At 64.7% G+C, this 22617-nt stretch overlaps 1 protein-coding gene across 3 annotated transcripts; it reads right to left on the bottom strand.

Moving 5' to 3' along the window:
* Nucleotides 1–557: 557 nt before the first annotated feature.
* Nucleotides 558–21693, bottom strand: ULK1 (unc-51 like autophagy activating kinase 1). 3 transcript variants are annotated; one of them, XM_032310217.1, is made up of 28 exons: nucleotides 21340–21693; nucleotides 20792–20884; nucleotides 20669–20710; nucleotides 13015–13047; nucleotides 12679–12715; nucleotides 11945–12118; nucleotides 11777–11850; nucleotides 11432–11533; nucleotides 10379–10437; nucleotides 10215–10297; nucleotides 9827–9877; nucleotides 9628–9716; nucleotides 8812–8965; nucleotides 7930–7990; nucleotides 7741–7830; nucleotides 7181–7303; nucleotides 6234–6382; nucleotides 6025–6111; nucleotides 5483–5751; nucleotides 4908–5098; nucleotides 4508–4617; nucleotides 4285–4428; nucleotides 3705–3898; nucleotides 3382–3554; nucleotides 3172–3290; nucleotides 2832–2989; nucleotides 2079–2214; nucleotides 558–1996 (listed from the first exon to the last, which is right to left on the bottom strand). In XM_032310217.1, exons 1-28 carry the CDS (start codon nucleotides 21448–21450, stop codon nucleotides 1941–1943), a joined length of 3162 nt encoding a protein of 1053 aa, XP_032166108.1. In that variant the 5' UTR covers nucleotides 21451–21693; the 3' UTR covers nucleotides 558–1940. The 3 variants fall into 3 exon arrangements, with proteins under 3 accessions (XP_032166108.1, XP_032166109.1, XP_032166110.1); XM_032310218.1 differs by lacking the exon at nucleotides 7741–7830; XM_032310219.1 differs by lacking the exon at nucleotides 21340–21693 and having other exon boundaries at nucleotides 12603–12715; nucleotides 20792–20874.
* Between the last annotated feature and the right edge of the window lie 924 nt (nucleotides 21694–22617).

Below are 22617 nucleotides of genomic sequence, written 5' to 3'. Positions count from 1 at the left end.
CACGGCCCCGCCTTCCCGGGCCCCACGCTCCGCCGCCTCCAAGGCGCTCTCTCCGTGCACTTTCATGTAATCCTGCGGTTAGCCTTTCTGGTAATGAGTTATTTTTAAAACTCACAGAAACAGTATACAGTCGTAAGAATGCAAATCCTGCACCTAACCTACCTAGAAATGGCCAACAAGCACCAGAGACGGTGCTGGAGGTCACCAGGCGTGAGGGAAACACCGCTCCAGCGGCAGCATGGCCGGGATCCAGACAGATGGCATCGGGGAGGACACCGAGAAAGCAGGCCCTCCTGCCCCCGAGACGGGGCCAGCGTGACACAGCAGCCACACAGTCCAGAGCCGGTTCCCCTCTCAACATGCACCCCCTCCCAGGTGTCCCCCCAGAGACGAACACTGTGTCCCTGGTGGTAGGGGTCAACGCAGCCCCAAACTCACATCAGAGCACCTAGTGTAGCCCCGGGGGTCTGCACCCTGGGGGTCATGGACAGGGTGACTCCTCGCGCTGCTACAGGCCCCGGGCCGCAGCGTGAGACACACTAGAGACGCCACTCCCACTCAGTTCCCAAGGTTTATTTCCTTCAGTCAGTATCACACAACGTAATGCAAATGGAGGCAGTGGGAATCACACGAAACTCCTTTAAAGTAGACAAGGGTCCGGTGCCGAGTGGTGGAAACAGGATGGGCCGAGAGCACACACGCTGGGAGGCGGGCCGCGTGGTGGCCCGCTGCCTGCGTTCCCTCCCGTGGCACCAGCCTCCTGGTGGCCTGGGTCCCAGCCGACCGTAAACTAGTAAATACGCATGGGTTCTGGCAGCAGTAACAGAGCCACAGGCCGGCCCAGGAACGACTCACAGGGCTACTTCCGAGATTTCAAGTATTGCAGAGAAAGGAACACACAGATGTCCGTGTCTTGATGTAAGACCTTCAACCCCTCGCCCAGAGCGCTTCGTCTGCCCTCTCCAAGACACAATGAGGGGGGCGAGGCAGAGCCCCCCTGCCAGCCCACCAGAGCAGCCGAGACCCAGCCTGGGGGTGGCATACGACTTTGGCATCACACCCTCTGTGAAAGCTGACGGGAGGCCTTGCACACGATTCCCCCTCGCCCGCCCACAGCCTCCAGGTCAGCGCGGGGAGAAGGGATAGGGCCGCCCTCTCAGCCACCACCGGCCTCCACGTGACACTGAGGACCCAGCCCATCCTGCCTCCCGCTTCCAAAACAAACCCTAAACTTCTACAAATTTTCTTCTTTTGTTAAAAAAAAGAGCTGCAGAAAAATAAGACACGTTTCAGGAGTAAAGTGTAATAGACTTCAACGTCTGTTCTGGGTTCAGAAAGCTTGGTGCTTCATACTGTCCGTCCCTAAAAGAACATTTAAATAAGACGTCTGTGTCTCCCCGGGAAAGTGCCGGGCAGACAGCACACACGCTCGCACGGCTATTTATATATGTATATATGTATATAAGTCTGTACACACGCCTCCTAGCGCAGCAGGCAGCACTGCGCCTGCGTAAAGTGCTCCGTGATTCACAAAGCTGGGTGGGTGGTCGCGGGGAAAGAGGGGGACCAGACGGCCGCACCTTCTCCTGGGCAGAGCTGTCTCAGCGCCTCTGCCTGTCCTCAGCACGGCAGCCGGCATCAGGCTTGCCCCAGGGTCTGGCTGGGGTTGGGGACCGGCTGCATGTGCCCACCTGCCTTCAAGGTGGCCGGGAGCTCAGCCCGCCGGTGAGGCGGTGGGGGGACTGCCCAGATTCAGGCGCCCCAAACCCCCCACAACAGAGTTCAGCTGTTTGGCTCGGGAGCTTCTCCCCAGCAGCAGCAGGCAGCACCACGGCCGCAGGCTTGTTCCACTGAGCCTGGCCAGCTGGCCGCCCGTCAGCCTGGGGGACTGGCAGAGGAGATCCAGCCCCTGGGGCCCCGTGAGCCAGGCACCCCGCGGGTCAGGCACAGAGGCCGCTCAGCAACGCCGAGAGTCTCCGCTCGATGCACAGCTTGCCTGCAATGAGGGACGGCGGGTCAGGAGGCCCCGCTGCCCTCCCCTCCCCTGCGGCCTCCCCGGCCAGCCCAGCGGCACTCACACTTGGCGATGTTCTCCACGTCCGCCTGGTCGCTGAGGATGTGCTGCAGCCCCTCCATGAGCAGCAGGGCCTTGTGGTAACGCTGCACGCAGTCCTCCCGGCGGTGGAACATCTCGTCCAAGGCGGCCGACTGCACCTGCTCGCGGGAGGCCGGGGCTCAGCCAGCTGGCCCGAGCCCCGCACCAGCCACACAGGGACCAGGAACCGACTGTTGCCGCACACACAGCGGGCGGCTCAAATGAGGACATGGCCCACGGTGAGGACCACCAGGGCCACGTGGGGGCCTGAACGGAGACTCGTGCCGCCCCGGGCCACCGCTGCCATGGAGAGCACCCCCTGGCAGCACCGGCTGTGCCGGCCTACCTCACCGCCCATCACCCCTGCAGAGGAGGCGGCACGCTCTCCCTCAGACGCTTGCTGTGCCTGCGCATGCATGCTATAAACTAACATCGTCAAACACAGCCTCCACCTCCCAGCCAACTCTTCCTAGGCACCGAGACCCCGAAGTCGCGGGAGCAGAGGAGACCTGGGCTCCTGTGGTGAGCCCTGCAGCGGGGTCGCCTGTCCTGGCCGCTCCTGGGAAACACACACCCGCCGTTAAGGCCTGAGCACCGGGCCTCCTCCTTGGACCCGAGGCCCAGACGGGCTCCCGGCACGGGCTGGGCCTGGGGAGCCCAGAGGCAAGCGCTGGCGGAGGGACCCCGGCCGTGAGCCCGGCAAGTGGTGGCCCTCCCGCCCGACGCACGGGCCTACCATCTGCACCGCGTGGCTGAAAATGAGCTTCTCGGCGGTGACGCTCTGGATGCGGTCCAGCAGCCGCTGCTTGTCCAGGAAGAAGCGCCGCAGCCGCAGGCTGAGCCCCTGGCAGGACACCACGCTCGCCTTGTACAGCTCGTTCAGCTTCCGCACCACTGCGGGTAGGACCAGGGCGAGCACAGCCTCCGTCAGCGCGGCCCCTTCCGTCCCCAGGAGCCCTGGCTGCTCCCGGCGACTCCTCCGAAGGCCTTTCCTCCACTCCCCCCGCCTCTCCCCGACCTTCCACACCTGGCCACCTCTCCGGCCTCCGTCGAAGCCCCTGAGGGCGAGCACTCACCCTGCTTCACGGTGGACGACAGGCACAGCTTGCCGGCCCGGATCTGGTCGATGGCGGTCTGCAGGCCCGAGGACAGCAGCTCGGCCACCTTCAGGTAGAGCACCAGCTGCTCCGCGAAGCTGCGGGGCCGCAGACGCGTCAGGAGGCGCAGGGGCCTGGAGCCCGGGCCGCCCCCGGCCCCCCTGCCCCGGCCCTGCAGGGCCCACGCACCCCCACTCCCGGCTCAGCAGGCTGATCTGGTCGGCCACCACGCTCTCCTGCAGCTGGGCCTCGGGCCCCCCGGCCGTGTCGCTGGCACTGCCTCTCAGGGCTGCGATCTCCAGCACGTGCTGGACGAAGACCAGCGTGAACCGCAGGCTGTGCAGGATCTCCGTATGCTCTTGCTGCGGGGGGGGGGGGTGGTGTGCGAGGTGGTGGAAGTGGTAGACCCCTCCCCAGACATCCCCACCCTCCCCTTCCCAGGACCCGCAGCCCAGCCACCACCCCCACCCTCCCCAAACCAGGACCCGCTGCCCACGCCTGGGGGCCCTCACCTCCATCAGAGTCTCCTCAGGGAGATCGGGGGCCTCGAAGGTCACAGCCCCCTCCAGGTTGGCGGTAACAGGGTCAGCAAAGCCGCAGCAGTGGCCAGGGGCCGGAGCGTCCGAGGCAGCCTCCCCACAGGCCCCAGGGGGCAGGTGACGGGCAGAGGAGGAGCCGGCAGAGCCGAGGGAGCTCGAGGAGCCCACTGCAGGGAGAGGCCCGCGGGCAGCCGATTCAGGACACACTCCTCTCAACTCCCCACGCAAACCCCTTCCCACCTGCTCTGCACGCCCAGGTCTTCACTCCTCCCCCGCCCCCGAGCAGAGCCCACCGTGGACGCCCTGTCCTTCCTGCCTCCTGGCCCACAGCAGATGGGCCCTCCAGTCCTGAGGCAGGAGCTGTGGGCATGCCTGGGTCCAAGCCCGGGACCCCGACCCACAAGGACAGCCCTCCCAGGACGGCTGCAGGCGCGGGTGTTGTGGGTACTAGGCCTGCTCCACGAGTAAGACCGACACTGCCTCCCACTTCTGCCTTCTGACCCGCACTGCCGCTTATGCCCTGCCACCTGGAGCAGCACCGTGCGGTCCTCACCTGAGAACACCCTGGCACGGGGACCCTGCGGTGGCGTGGTCCCGCTGGGGGGCGAGCCCACAGTGAACACCACGGGAGACGGGCTGCTGGCCCCCCCAGCACGGGCTCCTGGGTGCAGGTTCCCTCCGAGGCCAGCAGAGGGCGCTGCAAGAACAGGAGAAAAGGCTCAGAACCTGGGGGTCCCGGCCCACCCCCACCCCAGGGAGGCTGCCCGCCCACCCACCGATCTCCATAGGCTTCTCCTGCAGGCTGTCCGTGCTCCCCGAGTCAGGGGCCTGGGTCCCAAACGCAGCCTTAAGGAGCAGATCAGTGAGGCGGCCAGTACTGAGGGACCTGTAGGGCGAGGAGCCTTGAGGAGACGGCCCGGGCCCTGGCCCGCAATGCCCAGCCGGCCCTCCCTAACTCACGGCACGCCAGGCACACAAGGCTTCTTGTCGGCTGGCCGTGTCCTGCCCACCCTGACACTGCTAGTGGCCCCCGCGAACAGACACGCCAGGTAAGCTCAGCAAGGCTCCCAGAGAGGGGCGGCGCAGACGGCGGCCCTATCCACAGGCGGGTCCACTCCCAGCTTCTCCCAGCGTGCGGGCGGGCAAGTCCAGTCAGGACAGTCCCTTCCCACGCACCTGCCAAAGGGGCTCTTGTCCTCGGCGGGCCGCAGGCCGGGGCCCAGCTGCGGCCCCTGGAACGGTCCTGCTTCGGAGAGGTCCGGCAGCGTCCGGTTCCGCGGCGGGGTCATGACCACACCCTGCCGGGCCAGGAGGGCCAGCAAGTTCTGGGAGCTGGGGGTCTTGGGGAAGTCGAAGGCAGGCATGGCCTAGGAGGAGCGGGCGGGGAGCTAAGATGGACCGCCGCGGCCATGGCGCCACGCCTCCATCACCGGGTGTCCACAGCACAGGCCAAGACCTCGTCTGCTGCAGGAAAGCAATACGCGCCCCACACATGCCCAACACCCAGGCACACGTGTGCCCTCAGAAACCCCACGTGTCACTATGGGTCCGACCCCTGCTTCTCCAACGAGAATGCTACGGAGACTGAGCTAAGCAGCTGGCGTGAGCAGAGCCAGAGCCCATGGGGCACTTGCATTTCTGGGGCCGGAAGCATGTCCCGCGGGCATCCTGCCAGGCGGGCGGGAAGGGGTCCTCGGGGCAGAGCCACACTGGCCGCTCCCTCCCTCCCCACCCGCTCTGGGGCCCATTACCTTGGTTGGGGAGCCGAGGATGGGGGGCAGGGGGTTGCGCTGCAGGAAGTCAGGCAGCTTGGGCGAGCCTCGCAGGGGTCGGCAGGATTGTAACCCGTGGGCCGGCTGTGGGGGGCTGGACTGGGGGTGGCCGAACGCCACCCCCAGGGGGTCCGTGGGGGGCTTGGGCAACTTAGGGCGGACGACGTGCAGGTCAGACAGGTTGGGAGCGCTGTGCAGGCGACAGCCCAGCCCGGCGGCATGCGCAGAGTGCTCAGGTGCAGAGGAGCCTGGGGCAGGAAAGGACAAGGCCAGGTCACTCCCACGTGGGGCCCGCCCAGCCCAGCAGCAAGAGGAGCATGTGTGAGGCCCCCCAGTCCAGCCTACTGCCCCTACCCAGTCACACTGCAAGGCGCGCGCGGACACCAAGGCCCTCCGTACCCCTCCACAGCCACAGCCTGAACTTGTGAACAGTCCCCCAGGACCCAACCCTCCCTCCCTGTGCACCAGTGACCGTTGCAAGCGGGAAGCTGGCTCTTGCCCAGGGCCAAGGCCGCACCTACCCGGACGAGGGGATCTGCCTCCCCGCATCTCAGCTCCTTGCGGGGAGGGTGCCCCGCTCCAGCCCGGCCGCTCGGGGAGGATTCCAACTTGAGGAGAGAGAGGGGTCACCAGGGTCATGCCCCGACAGAGAGAGCCAGCCCCCTCCCCTTACACTCCAGCCCAGGGGGGACCCCCTTCAGCAGCTCCCACCAGGAGCATCCAGGCTCACCTTGTGGAGATGGTGTGTAGGGCCGGCCCCCTCCCAGGGACAGCTTCCTGGCCAAGGTGGCGCCGTGCTCAGCGTAGGTCGGTGGGGACGGACTGGGGCGGGCAAAGCCCAGGGGGCTGGTGCTGCCCGACCTGCGGATGGCAGAGGACCTGGGGACAGGAGCAGGCGTGGGGAGGTGAAGCCCCAGCCACACATGGTGAGGGTCACGCCCATACCAGATGGCTCAACCCTCCATCCAAATAACGGGTCTCACTCAGGAGCCTCCAAGGAGAATGGACCGCTCACCCTCCTGCCTAGAGCGATAAGTAGGGAGCAAAAAACCCCAGTGTTTCCCTTGGGCATCCTCAGACCTGTGGTCACAGTCCCTGCCAGGCCAACCACTAGCCCACAGGAACTCTCCATGAATTAAAAAAACGAGGGGGCCTTCTCCTGTCGCATTTGTTGAAATTTGTCAAAAATCAATGCTGAGGGGTGCCTGAGTGGCTCAGTTGCTAAGTGTTTGCCTTCGGCTCAGATCATGATCCTGGGGTCCTGGGACTGAGCCCTGCCTTTGGCTCCCTGTTCAGTAGGGAGCCTGCCTCTCCCCTTTCCCAGTTCCCCCCACCCCCAGCTTGTGTTCCCTCTCTGTCTCTTTCTCTCTACCAAATAAATAAAATCTTTTTCCAAAAAAGTCAATGCTGAGTTTTGTAAATTCAAGATACCTTGCTAACATCTACCAGAAAGCTATCCTAATAAACCTAAAACCTCCACACATCCTAAAACAGTAGCAATGAAATTTACACAGTGCACAGCCTGCACAACTAGACATACGGGACAACCCTAGATCACTCCAAGTGAGCTACGGTGGGGGTGTTCCCACTGTAGTTCTCTAGGACACACCCTCTGCCCCCAGGGGGGCCTCTGCAGTCAGTCACGGTGTGTCAGAGGTCAGAGGGGACTATGCTCACCGTGTGGTCTGGTACTGGGTAGGAGACTGCAGGTTCTGCTCAATGCGCTGGTAGTTGTGCACCTGCGTGGGGACTGGGATGGGGACGGACACGCCACACCTGCTGCTGAAGGGGCCGGCCCGGCTGCAGTGGGAAGACAAGCAGGGAGGGGGAGGGGTTGTCAACAGAAACAGCACACTGAGCTGAACCCCAGCCCCAAACACCAGGCGGCAGAGGCCACGGAGGCCACCTGCTTCCTCAGCTCTGCACAGGCCACCATTCCGGCACACAGAACTGTTCACACGCCATCCCAGGCACCCTGTGCCACAGACACATGTGATAGAAGGCCAGCTGGGGCTGGTCTCCCGCTTGGCTCTGGGGCCCTGAGCCCACCTGGCCCCGCAGCTCCCTCCACACCCCCCAGATCTACATCCCTCCTGCCACAGCCCCCTCCTGGGCCACCCACGAGAAGCCAGTGACCTGCAAGGCCTGAACGACAGGACCCGTGGACACAGGTCTTGCAAAGCCCCACCTGAGGCTGGGGCCCCTCACAGCCCTACCCCACCCCAGGCCCTGCTCACCCTGAGGGGCTAGGAGAGCTACTGCAGGGCGGGGAAGGAGATGGGGTCCGGCCACGGCTCTCCAGGCCAGCAGAAGCCACCAGTGAGCTCCTGGTACGGACAGACAACATAGACAGGACAAAGGAACAACTGCCAGGAGCCAGCATGTCCCTCTCCCCAAACCAGCAGTGGGCAGGGCAGGGGGCTCACCCGCTACACATGAGGCTGTCCGGAGGAGGCTTGGCACCGGCTGCCTCAGCCACCAGGTCACCTGCAGACGGGACACGGGTGAGGCTGGGCCTGGGTACCTCCCACACCAGGACAAGGGTCCACTGCATGCTCCCGGGCCACCTTACCCACCACGGCTCCTTGATGGCCCCACACTCCATTCCGATGGCGGGGGGAGGTTCCAGGCAGGGGCAGGGGGGAAGGAGGCAGCACTCCCAAGTCCCCATTCTGTCCCCCAACCTGACCCGACCTCGGGCTCTGAAGCAGACCCCGTGTGTGCCCTCTGGGTTCCACCCTTCAGCCACCTCCAGGCCAGGCACCCGCGGCTCCCAGCCTGAACCCGACCCCTCCTCTGGGACCCTGGTCCCACACCTGCCCCATCAACCTCTCTCCTGGCCCTGTCTCCCGGCTCACTGCCCTCCTGGCCCTACCTTGGAGATGTAGGACCACTCCAACCCTGCCCCGTCCCCAGAGTCATGGGATGGCCACAGGCAGCGAAAGGAACTGTCAATGCCCAGGGTCAAAAAAGGAACTTCAGACCCTGGGACAGAGTTTGGGGAGGGGCTGGGCCGGTCGCAGAGCACTGAGACCCAGTACTCGACAAATACTAAACTGACACCTGCTGCCTCCCTGGGAGCAGAGACCAGAGGGTAGGGTCAGAGCACAGGGACTCAGTGTACAGACCAGCCCCGGAAAAGTGGGATGACGTGGTCTGGACTCCCTAGCCAAGCCCACCTGGTAGGGAAGCTCCCAGACACCGAGGACACACACGGAGACAGGTTCACAAGCATGCGCACACGCACACACACGCGCGCGCATGAAGTCACACGCACGCTCACACCGGAACCACTCCCAGCCTCTGACCTGGAAACTGGGCCGGGACCATGACGAAGTCATCCGTGTCGCAGGATGAGTCCTTGCTGCTGCCGCCAGAGCCACGCGAGCCCTGCAGGAAGCCGGCCCCGTCGGCCGGGGACGTCAGCGTCTTCTGGAGCTGCTGCTGCATCTCTCCCAGGGACTGGGGGTCACAGGGGAGGTCACTGAGACTCGGCCCCAGGGCCCGGGACAAACCAGGGCTGCAGGTGCTGACGTGGGGCTCAGCACGCCCTCCTCCCCATCAGCTCCTGCATGGTCTACCGCCAGCTGGGCCCCATAGGGACAGTCCCCGGACGCAGTCACCCAGCTCCCAGAGTTCCTGGGGAGACTTCCCCTGCATCTCCATCAGTCCTGCAGAGGCCTGAAAGGGCCGCTCTGCATTCACGACAGAAGGCATCCCACATCTACCTTCACCGTGGCCGAGAGCCATCCTCTGCACCACAGGCCCTGGCACCCCAGGTCTGTGTGTGTGTCCTCGGCAGGTCCCCCCCAACCCATGCCGTGGTGCCGGGGACACGTGCGGGGCTGCACTCCAGGACGCAGGACCACCCGGCCCCCATGCCCATGCGTGCACAGGCCAACACACACAGACCCACCCCTAGCAGGCCGGCCTCTGGGACACGAGGGCTGGCGGTGGGGGCTACGAGCGTTTCTCCCAACTCATCATGCTCTGACCTTCCATAACCCTAACTTCTCTGTCCGCAGCTAATGCGAACGGCAGGTATCCTGAGGGCGTAGTGTCCCCAGCGTGAGGACGAACCCCAGGGGGAGAAGCCCAGGCCCGTCTGCCAGCGGGGGACTCACCGGCGGGGAGGCCAGGTGCGAGGCGGAGCTGCTGCTGGAGCTGCTGCCGGAGCCCGAGCTCGGGTACGAGGGCACAGGCACGGGAGGGGCTGGTGGAGGGCACAGGTCAGCACACGGGCGGCTCCCACCCCCCCAGCAGGTGTGGCACCTGAGCCCCCATCCAGCCCCTCGGCGGCACCAGGACCCTCAGGGGACTCACACTTCTTCACGGCGGCGCTGGCGTCGAGGAAAGGATGATGGAAGAACTCGTCTGCAGGAGAAGGCCAGGAGAGGCCTCAGAGCCCTGAGCCCAGGGCTCTGGCCCCCCCAGTGCCGCTGGGGCCGGAGTTCCCGCAGGCGCGGGAACCCGTGCTGATGGAGACGGAGACGGCCCCAGCAGGTGGCTCCTCATGCCGCCAGCTGAGTACCGCCCACCCTGCCTCATGGGTTTTCCTAGTGGCCCCACTTCCCGTTGTAAAACCGGGGTTTTAACAGCCTGTGGGTGCCCGGGAGCCGAGGGAGAGTGGCACGTGGCCAGGAGGCCGTGCCCCGACCCGGTGGGCCGTGAGGAGCAGACGCGCGCTGCGGGCCACCCAGGGCCCACTCACCGAAGTCCATGCGGTCCTTGTGGTTCCGCTGCAGCAGGGCAAGCAGCAGCTGTCTCAGCGGAGCTGACGTCTCCCTGGGGATGCTGGCGGGGCAGAGACAACATGACGCGCTGCCCACCCGGGGTCAGCGGAAGGGGCGGGAGCGGGCAACACCAGGCACTTACGTGGGGACCAGCGTCTTGTTCCTCTCGTAGAAGAGACGAAGGTCCTGGGGGCTGCTGGCCTGGCGGGAGACGGCGGCGTGAGCTCCCCGCAGAGCCTCCATGCCCCACGCAAGGCCCCCCCAACGGTGACAGCAGGCCAGAGCTTGGGGCCCTGGACCGAGCACCGCAGGCACACCCGTGCTCCCAGGAGTGGCCTCCCTCCTCTGCCCCATCCAGGCTGCAGACCATAGGGACCACATAACGGCGGCCAGGCCTCCCTCCCACCCAGGGCAGACTGGTTAGGGTGGTCTTGGGTATCTGGTGGGACTGGATGTTTGCCTTTTGAAAGAAAACAACAGTCCCTGCGCCCCACCCCAGCAGAGAACCCCAGCACCAGCCTTCCCCTCCCTGTGGGCACCGTACCCCCGGGGAGCGCCTGGCGGGCACGTGTACAGTCAGCCATCTGTGCTCACCGCATGCGGCTGTTCCTGGCGCCAGTGAGCCGCCAAGAGCAGGAGACCACCCAACCCTCTAGGGTTGACGGCGAGGGACAGCCCCCCGCATGCTCACGTCGGGAGGGAACAGCAGACAGAGTACAGGGAGCTAGAGGCCAGCCGAGGTCACCAGGAGGCAACAGCTGAGAGCTGCGCCATCAAGCCAGAAGTCATGACGGGATGTGTAGCCCGGCACAGCGCGGCTCGGAGCCCCTGGCCCTCGGCAGCCCCACTGCCAACCCAGCCACTGCTTTCACGTGTGGTGCCCCTCGGGGCCTAAGCCCTGTTCAGCGCTTCACGCCAACAGGGCCTGGGCAGGAGAGAGGGCACAAGGGTTCAGACATACACCTGGGCACACGCAGCTGAACGCTGGAGCTCACGGACTCCAGCTTGGCCTGGAGCAGGACGGGGCCCCACAGGACTGTATGCTAAGGAGCCACAAGACCACCTGACTCCCGAGAGCAAAGGCTGCCAGCCTGCGGTGCTCGGCGGCCGAGCAGGGACCCAGAGCCAAGCGTCAAGCGTCCGGTGCAGGGTGCCAAGTGGCGCTAGGCCCACGCCTGACCTGGGGCTCGCTCACCTGGAAGGGCGCCTTCCCCGTCAGGCACTGGTACACGATGGTGCCGATGCTCCACAGGTCCGCCTTGCCGTCGTAATGCTGGGACATGATGACCTCGGGGGCCTACGGGTGCGAAGCATACAGGTCAGCACCGTGGCCAGGACGGACACAGCGTTCCGTGACCCGAGTCTCGTGTCAACACCCGCCCGTCAGAGACGCGAGCCAGCTGGCACCCAAGTGCCACAGGTGTCGTCGAGAACAGCAGCCCAGCCACAGAGACTGCCCCCCCCATGTGCGGCGGGGGACGGGGGTGGGTCATGACTCACGTCCCTCCCACGGGGCCCGGGGCGGAGGCGGCCCACCTACCATGTACATGGGGGAGCCGCACAGCGTGGCCGCCATCATGTTGCTCTGCAGGTACCGAGCGAACCCGAAGTCGGCTGCGGGGCAGAGAGGGGAGGGTGTGTGTGTGAGGAGGGCGGCCCGGCCCCCCACCCCCCCACTCCCCAGCCCCCCAGCCGGCCCTGGCCTCACCGATCTTGACGCGGATGTTGTTGGGGTTGGCGCGGCGCCCACCAGGGTTGGACAGCAGGATGTTCTGGGGCTTCAGGTCCCGGTGGATGATGCCTTTGCTGTGGAGCAGACGCATGGCGCCCGCGATCTGCTGCAGGAAGAGCCGGATGGTGTCCTCGCTCAGTGTCCGCATGGCTGCGGGGAGGGGGCGGCGGCTCAGCCAGGCCCCAGGGTGAGGGGCTCCAGGCTCCGCAGGCTCCCGCACAGCGCCCCTCCACAGCCCCACCCCAGAGGCCGCGGGGGCCGTGCCCAGCGCTCACCCCGCGGGCCCATCTGCTGCCGGGTCTCCGAGCCACCATGCCACTGCCAGCACGTGCTGCCGCCGATGCACCCTCTCTCCGTCCCCAGGCCTCCCCCGGAGGCCTGCAGAGTGCCTGCCCCCCGCCCCCCCGGGGTCAGCCAGGCCTTGCTGGGGACCCAGCACGCTCAGGACAGCCCAGCGGCCCGCAAAGCAGCCGTCCAGGGGCTTCGGGGACGCTGTGGGGCCAGGCGGCCATCAGAAGGCACCACAGCCCTGCCAAGCACATCAGTCCTGCTCACAAGGGGCCTTCCGGACCCCTCTGTCCTGCAGAGCCGTTCCACCTCCCGCAGCAAGTGCGGGGGGACAGGAGGCCCCCACCTCCGTCAGGCTGCCCTGCAGGCTGTGTCAGGGCGAGGCTGGGTGCGCAGCCCCGGGCCGAGGGGCGTCCACTCACTGTGCAGGTAGTCGGCCAGGTCCCCGCCGTTACAGTACTGCAACAGACCATCAGCACAGCCTGGTCAGCGGCCCTTCCTGGACCGCCCACCACCCTACACCAGCCCCCTGCTCCCGGGCTCCTTCCTGGGGCAGGTGTCCCTCGAAACTCCTACTTGAAAAGGTCATTAGAGGGTCTGATCGCCCCTCAGACACCTGCCACAGCCACCGGAGCTGTGGACGGGGGGGCCCTACACCCATGGACATGCGACCAACCTCTACTCCCCAGGCGACAAGGAACCAGGACCCAGGAGAGTCCGGCCTCCCCATCCTCCCAGCCGGGGCCACGGGAACTCACCTCCATGACCAGGTAAACAGAATTGGCCATCTCCTGCAGGACAGAGAAGCAGCAGTGAGACGCGGAGGGGGCCACTGCTTGCCCCCACCACCAGTAGTGCTCCAGGAAGCTCCTCTCCGCCTCAGTGTGACCCACGCACTTGGCACTCGTGCCCTCAACACAATCCCTGGGCAGCAAACACGCGAGGCGGGCGAGGAAGACACCAGCAGGCCGCTTTTCTGTGTCGTGGTGGGCCCGCGGGGGAGTGGCCAGAGGATGAGGACCAGGCTGTGCTGTTTGGTTTTGAGGCCACCGGCACGCGGGCATGACTGACAAGAGCAGGAACCAATCTGAGTGCTCCTATTTGCCAAGTCCCAGGGAGAACCCGAGGTCCTCGGAGCGGGTTCTGGGGTGGATGTTGACCCCGCCTCCAAGGGGCAACCTTCAACTGCCCAGGTCCCCATCAAGATCAGGGTCAGCCCAGCCCTGAAGTTCCAACAGGGGTCAGCTTCGCATTCTACCCACCCAGTGGGGGACCCAGGTCCCCAAAAGGACACAGCCAAACTAGGAGAGCCTTGACCCACAAAGCTCAGAAACCACTCCTGACTCCAGGATCAAGGACCCCAACCAACAGGATTACAGAGGGCTGCACCAGCCCGTGGCCCAGCACCCAGCCACACATCCCTCGCAGGGTCCCCCCCGATGAGACTACAGAGCTCGAGGCCCGGCCAGTTCACGGGCAGCCCCACCACCAGCATCCACATGGGCCTATGCCACCCACGGGCTCCAGCTGCTGGCAGGAGTGCTGCCGAGATCCCCAGGCGGTGTGCCCGCCATCTGAGCCCCGGAGACCCAGTCGACCAGGCAGGCGGGGTCTCTGCACACAGTCAGCCCAGGCCCTCCCCATGCAGTGGCCAGCAAGGGAGGAGGCAAGGAAGTGACTCCACGAGGGACATCTCTCAACAGCCTTGCCGGGGGGAAGTCCCCTGAGACTGAGCCACAAAGGCCCGACCTCCAGCAGTGGACGCGGGTCCCATGGATGTCCCCAAGCCCTACCTGGCAGGAGACAGGTCCCCCAGCTCAGTCACCCTGTCACCCTGTCAGCAGATCTGGCAGCACCTGGGCCCAGACCACACTCAATGGGTATGGAGCAGGACACAAGCGGCTGCATGAGGGACACCCCATGTTTTTTGGGTTTGGTTTTTTTTTTTAATATTTATTCATTTGGCAGAGAGACACAGTGAGAGAGGGAACACAAGCAGGGGGAGTGGAGAGAGAGAAACAGGCTCCCCACCGAGCAGGGAGCCCAGCGTGAAGCTCAATCCCAGGACCCCAGGGTCACGACCTGAGCTGAAGGCAGATGAGCCACCCAGGCGCCCCCGGGGACACCCCATGTTATAATGTCAGTACCCCCCTAATGAGAAGCCCCCCAGAGCTCCAGCAACAGAGGGCCGTGGGTTCAAGACATAGCCTGGGCAGCAGGTAGAATAGTGGGGCGTGCTCTCAGGGGGCGACCCTGACTCACCCCCCACCCAGGGCGGGCAGGCCTCTCCAGTGTGCCCCACCCTGCGTTCCCAGGCCTGGTCCTCCCAGGCCAGCTGCAGGGAACAGATAACACAGGGGCAACTCCAGGAGAGTCCCCGGTCTCCTGCGGGGCCAGAGGGGCCAGACACATGGAGAGGAGAAAGCAGGCAAGGGCTGACAGGCGGAAGGGGAGTGGGAGGCCTGCAGGCAGAGGTCCCAGCTGAGGCCAGAGCAGGGACAGGAGACAGGAACCTAGGAGCATCCCAGGGGAGCAGCCCTTGGGCCACCTGGCTGCGTCATGGACATGCCCACGGTTCCTCCTCACCAGCGAGCTCCAGGGAGCACCGGGAGCTTTCTGGCCTCAAGTGGCCCAGAAAAGCTAAGTCCCCTGCCCTGAGCCATACAGTAGAGGGGCGGAACTGGGACTCAGACCCAGGCACCTCCAGAAGGAAGAGCCCTAAACTCACCCCGCCAAGCCAGGCCAGGCACGGACAAAGTGACAGGCAATACGAAGCAAAGCCCCCCCAGGGAGTGACTCACCAGGACTGGCAGGGAGGCAAGGGCTGTGTGGGAGCAGTGAGTGCAAACCCCTGGCCTGCCTCCCTCTGCCCCCAAATCGGGGAGTGCCCCAGACCCCACGACCACCTCCCCTGAAGACGGCCCCCCTTGGCAGAAGTGACAAGAGGCCCCTTTGTACTTCAGAGCCCACAGGACCGTCCAACGGGGCCTGGGCCCTGCTCCCAGCCTTGTCCCCACACGTGAACCACCGCAGGCTTCCAAATATGACGGTGGATGCCCTCCCTCCAAACACTGCACCCCATGGGCCCCTGGGGCCCCAGGCCCGTGCCCACCCCTGCACATGCCCCATCCCTGCGGCCCACTGTTCCCAGTGCTCCCCAGAGGACATCAGGGCTGATCGCCTCCTCCAATGCCTCCCGTCCTGAGACCACGCTGAGCCACCCCACGGCCTGTGGCTCCTCCCTGGACAGCACGTGAGCAGCAGGCCGGGAGGCCCCTGGGGCTCCGGGGACCTCGACATGTGCTCCCCGCTCTGCTCGCGGCCCTTCCACCTGCAGCCTAGATCAGCCAGGCCAGCCTCACCCCAGCAGGCCCTCCAGGTGGGGAGCAGAGAGGGCCGGCAGAGAGAGCACAGCAGGCCTAGGGCCAAGGGCAGGGAGCCAAGCCAACCTCGCATGGGGCATTAAGGCTTGGAGTGAGGGAAGCCAGATGCGGGTCTCCCACGACCTGGGCCAGAGCACAGCTTCAGACCAGCCCCTTCCTGCTGGCATCTGTCTCCCCAGCTGCGACAGCCTCACTGCACTGGCCGTCCCCGCCAGGGCCGCTTCCCAGGTGAGCTCAGGAAACATGGCCAGGCCTGGGAAGCAGAAGCCAGCTCCAGGGCGCCCTCAGCCTGCCTGGGTGCTGACAGCAAGCCAGGTCCCAAGAGAGCCTGGTAGCGCGTCTCCCCACCCCGGGGTGGGGAACTTTTCCAGACCAGCTCCCTGCCCGGGCCCCTCCCCAGAGCTGCTGCCCCATCCACCTGGGGTCAGGCCTTCCCTCCAGCACTGCCAGTGGGTGTCCCGCACCCTTCCCTGGGATGCCAGCTGGCTGGGCCCCCCAGGAGGAAAGGGCTGGTCAACACTACCTAGGTGGCCACGGCCGGCCTGCCCCTGCCCAGCTCACTGCCCACCCACCACAGCCTCATGCTCGCCTGGGAGGGAACAGGGACCCCACGGCTGCAGGCACCAAGCACCCTGCTCGGGGTCAGTCTAGACTCAGTACACACTTGAAACCACCGGGACAGCTTCCCCGCCGGGGGAGGCAGACGGGAACAGGTGGCCTCTTCTCAGACTCAGGGGAAGTTCTTGGAAACTCATCACAACCTTACACAGAAACATACACGTGGCCAAGGCACGGATCCGCCCCATGGCCCATGGGGAACACCCCAGGGCCGCCCTCATGGCCCCTTGGCCAGCTACCCACATGCCCTGCTGCCCTGCTGGCCTTGGACGTGGCGGCTCCAGTCCGTGTCACAGGCCACGGGCCGTGGACACGGTCATACAGGGGCAAGGGAGGGGCAGGGCTGGGCGGGGAACCCTCAGTCCCACCCGCCCCCAAGGCTGGGGAGGGGGTGTCCCCGCCCTCGCACCTGACGTGGACAACACGGCAAAGCCTTTCCAGGAAGATGACAGGGAGCCCTCCGCATCCCCTGGCAGGGTGCCCACAGGCCCCAGGGACGGGGCTGGCCCGAGCATCCAGGCACGTAGGAGGCCACCCCGCCATGGGGCGCTAAGGTGCTTTGCTTAATAGGATCCCACTCCCTGCCTGGGCTGGGCCTGGTAGGTGGGCAGGCACTGACCTAGTTAACTCAGGGGACGCTGGCCCTCTTGGCTCCGGAAGGTGCCAAAAGCCCCAGCGGGGGCCAGAGCATAGCCGCCCACAGGAGCAGGGCCGCTCCCCGCCCCAGGCTGACCTCTTCCAGCCAGCTCCCAGCAGGGAAGGGTGCCCGGCCCCACCTTTCTTGCTTGGGGAGCCTCCTGCAGCTGCCGCAGGGTGGCCTGCCCCCCACCCCACGGCGCACTCCGCCCGGCACACTGGCCCTGCCTGGGAAACGCAGGGGAGAGGGCAGGGGAGGCGTGAGCTGGCATGAGCCCTCGGAAAATAGAAACCACATGCTCCTCCCAGAGACGCACCAAGCCCCAGTGGCCGCACACCACGGCGACACTGCAGACGTGACCTGCACAGATCCCTGAGCAGCTCCGTCCTAGGGCACTGACCCACACGGCTGACGACGGGACACCACACAGCCCCAGAGCCCCCACGTCAGGAGCACACGGCCAGGCAGACAAGCTGGGGTTCAGGGCTCAGAGGCGGGTGGACCGGCCGAGAGACGTCCCCACAAAAGGCAGCACCACAGGCCCCCCAATCTGCTCAGAGAAACTCAGGCTCTGAGCTCCTGGGGCCAGCCCGTTCCAGCTCCCTCCTCACCTAAGAGGTCCCCAAAGCACTTCATGATCTGTGTTTCCCACTTGCCCAGTATATGTTCTACTTCAAAATTCTAAGCTAAAAACATTTTTAAGTTAAAAAAAATAGCTAAGACCATAACACCACAACCTTACAGGCATTTCCAGAAGCACCTGGACTCTCCCTCGGGCCTCCTCACCAGCCCCCAGCTCGGAATCTGGTACGAGGGGCTGCCACCCTGCCTGCACCCTACCCACCGCCACCCACTCCACCCCTGGCCCATGGTCCCTCTTGGAGAGTTAAGGCAAGGCGGCAGACCAGCACTGCCCCGAAAGGCCCTCGAATAAGCCAGCAGGAGGTCCGCTGGCTCCGTCTGTGGCCAGGCTGGCCCTGAGTGAGTCATGTCCAGCTGTGGGACCCAGCCGGCCTTGGGAGGGGGAGGGGTCCCTGTCAGAACTGGGAGCATCAGCCCTCCTCCCAGGGCATGCCAGGTACAGTCCTAATCCTGAATCCTGCAATGGCCACCCTCCCTAGGCAAAAGCACGTCCAAGATACCACCTACCACACAGGTGTAGACTCAATAGAAGACCACAGGCTCCAGCTGCCTCTCCATGGGTCAGAATAGAGTACAACCCACCCCCCAGCACCCACATCACCTGACAAACGTCTCTATTCCTATTCCGTAGGGCCACAAAACAACAACAGAAAAGGAACAATTTCAGAAAAAATACTTGCAACATATCACAGAAAAGTTTTCCTTAAAATGTAAAGAGTTTCTACAAAACAACAACATTTACACAGCAGTTGTTACAAGGCAGGCACAGATCTCTCAGCACAACCACCCAACCACACAGGCATACTGTTACCGTCTCCCATTCGACAGGTGACACTGAGAAGCTTGCCCAAGGTCACACAGTAAGTGAATTGAGGAGCTGGGCTCAGACAAAGACAGTAAGGTTCAGGGCCCATGCCGCTAATCATGGCACCATTCAGTCTCAGTAAAAAAAAAAAAAAGACCAAAGGAATCAGGCCGAAGGCAGGCGGGATTCCAAATACTCACACACCGAGATGCTGAGCCTCGCTCACAGGAAGTGAGAAACACGGAGATGTCATTTTCTGCTGAGATCAAAGTCTGACAACCGACCTCCCAGAGAGGCTGTGGGGAGACCGGCCCTTCCGAACATATCCCTGCTGCATGTCCAGTCCAGCCTCTGGGGACCCCAGTTTGGCAACTGTACCAAACTAGAAGCGCACGGCCCTCTTCCCCAGGGATCCCGGTCTAGGAGCCTGTGCTGCAGATACACACCTGGCCCAAACCGAGCACAAGGTCACGACCACACTGCCGACGTGCCAGAAAATCCCACGTCTCATCAGTGGGGGACTGGATGCAGTCAGCTATGGAATGTCGGGCAATAGAACCCAATACACTCCAGTAACACCCACAACCGCGTGGGGACAACAGCTACCAAGCACTCGAGGCTCACCACGGCCAGTTTCAAGCCCGCCACGCCAGGGTCTCCACCCGGAAGAGGTGGAGACACAGACACGTTAAGGTATATGTCCAAGGACACACAGCTGGTTTAAGTTCAAAGCTAGTTTAGACCAGGACTGGAACTAGGTCACCTAGCTTCAGAGTCTGGACTCCGAAGCAATAACCTTCCCGGGAGGGGCTGTGATGTCCCGCAGACAGAAGAGATCCTCCCTGACATACAGGCTCCGGTGAAAACCGCACTGGCCGCCAGAAGCAGACGACGTGGTGGCAGAGCCGTACATAAGAACGTGTTTCTGCCCCTGAAGAGACCCAGAAACCGCCAACGTCGGTGTGGGGCCAACGAGATAAAGGGGTTACCTTGTCCCAGGCCACTTTTATAATCAATTTTTTTTTTCTTGTGCCAAATTACTTGTTCAAAGTTTTAAAAGCTATTTTTCCCAGGTCCCGTGTGTCTCAGAGAAGTCTAAGGACTCCGGGACCTCCGCAGGCCCCAGGGAGTGAGGCCCAGAGCCTGGGCAGAGGCCGGGCCTCCGTGCACTTCCTCCAGGCGGGGGAAGCCGAGGCCGCTCACGAGAGGACGCGCACTGCCCACAGCCCGGTGTGGGGCCCGGGCAGGAGGCGGCAGGATAGGGAGGACGGCGACACGGGGGCGAAGGAAGGGGACCGCCCTCCTGGCCCTGGGACACCGTGCCTCAGCGGCCCAGTACCCGGCTTCCAAGTGCTCGCTGTCACACTGGACCCGTGCCCTCCCCTGTCACCTCCTGTCATGCCACAGCCCCCAAGGCCACCACCCGGCTCTCAAGGGGGAGGGCGGAGGCCACCCAAACACAGACAGCCGGGCTGGGAACTTCCCCTCAGCCAGGGGCAGGTCCCGTGGCCTCAGTAAACAGGTTTCAAAACCATTAGTCAGCACTTTGGCCCGCAGATCCGCCTCAGGTTCCCAGTTCCCAAACTGGCTCTCCAGGGTCCCGGACCCTCACCGGAGCCGGGCCCCACCTGCGGCCCCAAGGGCGGCGAAGGGACCCGGAGGGGGCCTCCGGAGCGGGCTGGGCCTGAGGTGGACTGCCGCCTGGTTGCCGGCTGCCTCTGGCCTGGGCTGTCTGCCCCGACTGCCAGCTAGAAGGAATCTCCGCGGGCCCCTCCCCTCCCCCAGCCTGACGCAGGGAGGGACTGGCCAATGCCAGGCTGGAGCAGTGTCAACAAACAAGCCGCCGGCCCAGACAGGTGGGCCAGGCCCCCGGCACCTCCCTGCCCCAGGCCTGTGCTGAGGACAGGACCCACGGTCTGGGCCACTGGGTCGGATCCCCCCGAGGCTCACGCCGCAGCTAGCTTGACCTCCGTCGGTCCCAGGAAGGCGACCCGTGGTGTCCTGCTGGTGCCCGCGGCAGACAGGCTGCTAGGGCCGGTAGGACTCTCCCCGCATGCCCAGAGGAAGCAGGCCCCAAACTGGGCCGAGAAAGAAGTCTCCAGGGTCCTGCTCAGGCCTCTCGGTTGGACAGGCCAGACAGCGATCCACACCCAGGGGTGCCCAGTTCCTCCCAACACAAGACCCTGGCCTAGCACCTTCCACTACCCAGCAGGGTCTCAGCACCCGGCTGGCCTGGGACCCACAGTCGTGCGGCCTGAGGCTGTGCACCGGCCAGCCGGGGAGGGTAACACACCCCCTCCCCACCACGGACGCGCCCAGAGCCTTACCTGGAAGTCATACAAAGCCACGATGTTCTCGTGTTTCAATTCCTAGGACAGAAACCGAGTTTCTTAGGATCAAAGCTAAGTCATCCCTCACCATCTACCCTACCGCTTCCAGAGCCCGCTCACCTTGAGGATCTTGATTTCCTTCCCCAGCAGTGTCTGGGACTTGGCCAGGTTCTTTTTGTTAATGCACTTGACCGCGACCTCCAGGTCATGCTTCTAAAAAGCAAGCATGGATGTTCCTCAGGGGCCGGGAACCCAGAAATCCGGAGAGGGCCACCCCCAGGCCGAGTAAGCACCTGGGGGGGGGGGGATTCCAATGCCAGTGGAAAGGCCCCAGGTGTGGGGCGGCAGAGATGGGCTGTCCGGGGAAACAGGGGCCCAGGATGCGGGGGTGGAGATGAAGGGCCCATGTGGGGGGGTGGGCACGAAAACCCCCGCGGCGTGGGGCGGGGGGTGGCCCCGGGATGGGGATGCCTGGGCGGGAGGAAGAGATGGGGGGCCCCGAGTGTGGGGCGGGGCTGGGGGTCCCGGTAGGAGGCGGGACCGGGCGTCGCCGGCTGTGGGTCACCGCACACCCGGTGGGGTTGGGGGATGGGCCCCCCCGACGTGCGGGGGGGAGGAGGGGGCGCCCCCTCGCCGGGGCTTGGTCCGGGCCCGCCGGCGCCCCTCACCTCCCGGTGGCGCCCCTTGAAGACCACGGCGAAGGCGCCGTGGCCGATCAGGTCCTTGCGCGAGAACTCGAACTTGCCCACGGCCTCCAGGCCGCCGCGGCCGGGCTCCATGGCGCGGGCGGGCGGCTCAGGCGGCGGCTCGGGCCGGGGGTGGCGGGCGGGGGGCGCGCCCCATCGGGCAGGCTGGGTCCGCCTCCAGTCCCGCGGGCCGCTCGGGGCGCGCTGGCAGTCCCGGCGGCGGGTCCGAATCCCTTCCCGGCCGCGACTCCGGCTGGGGTCCGGGCTCCGGCTTGGACTCCGACGGGGAAACAAAAGAGCCGCGGCCGCCGGGCCCCAGGGCCTGAGACGCCGGCGCAGGCGCAGAGCGCGCCCGGGGGGCGGGGCCGGGGGCGGGGCCTGGCGGGGCGGCCGCGCTAAGTGGGCGGCGGGGCAGGCGGCGGGGCGGGGCCCTTCGGGGGGCGGGGCCGCGCCGGGGGCGGGGCCAGCGCTCGACTCGCCCCTCGGGGGTCGGGGGCGGGGAGCTTCTCCGGCTGCCACAGAGCCGGGAGTGCCTCGTCTCTGCGCAGCGGGGCTAGTATCTGGACGCGGCCTGCGCACCCCCGGGCTTGGGACCGCACAGAATAAGTCGGGCTGCTTTAGAGCTGTCGCATTTTATTTATTTTTATTATTATTCTTTTTTTTTAGTAGGCTCCACACCCCAGCGCTGAGCCCAACTGCGGGGCTTGACCTCAGGACCCTGAGATCAAGACCTGAGAGGCTGGAGAGTCGCAGGCCTAACACTCAGGCACCTGAGGTGATGCATTTTAAATTGTGTTCAACAGTAACAGATTGTCTGCCACATTGAGCCAAAACATAGGACATCAGAGGGCAAGTTCCCGTAAATCCTTCCACTGGGGTGATACACAGCAGATTCCTAGACGCAGTGTTAAATAGACATGTGCTCGGGCTTAAAGTGCCCCAAAGTTTAGAAGTAAGAACTGGGCTACTAGCTGTCATTTAGAAGGTCCTGCGTAGGTAATACACAGGAGAACGCGGAGCCCAGGGCCTACCACTGGCCAGTCCGTCCCCAGAGTGACTCCTTTATTTCTCCAATGATTCCATGAGATGCTGGAATGCTGTTCTATCACCGTTTGACAGATGAGAACATTGAGGCCCAAAGAAATGTACCCAAAGTCACACAGCAAGCAAAGAGAACAGATTCTCATGCAAGAAACTGCTCCAGAGGCTGCCTGGGGAAGAGCCGGTGCTCTTCACTGCCTACCTTGCGCACCAGCGTGA

Source organism: Mustela erminea, chromosome 13 (genome assembly GCF_009829155.1).
Source record: "Mustela erminea isolate mMusErm1 chromosome 13, mMusErm1.Pri, whole genome shotgun sequence".
In the NCBI taxonomy this organism is placed as follows: Eukaryota; Metazoa; Chordata; class Mammalia; order Carnivora; family Mustelidae; genus Mustela; species Mustela erminea.
The sequence above is the reverse complement of the archived record's forward strand: the minus strand, read 5'-3'. Positions and strand labels throughout refer to the sequence as shown.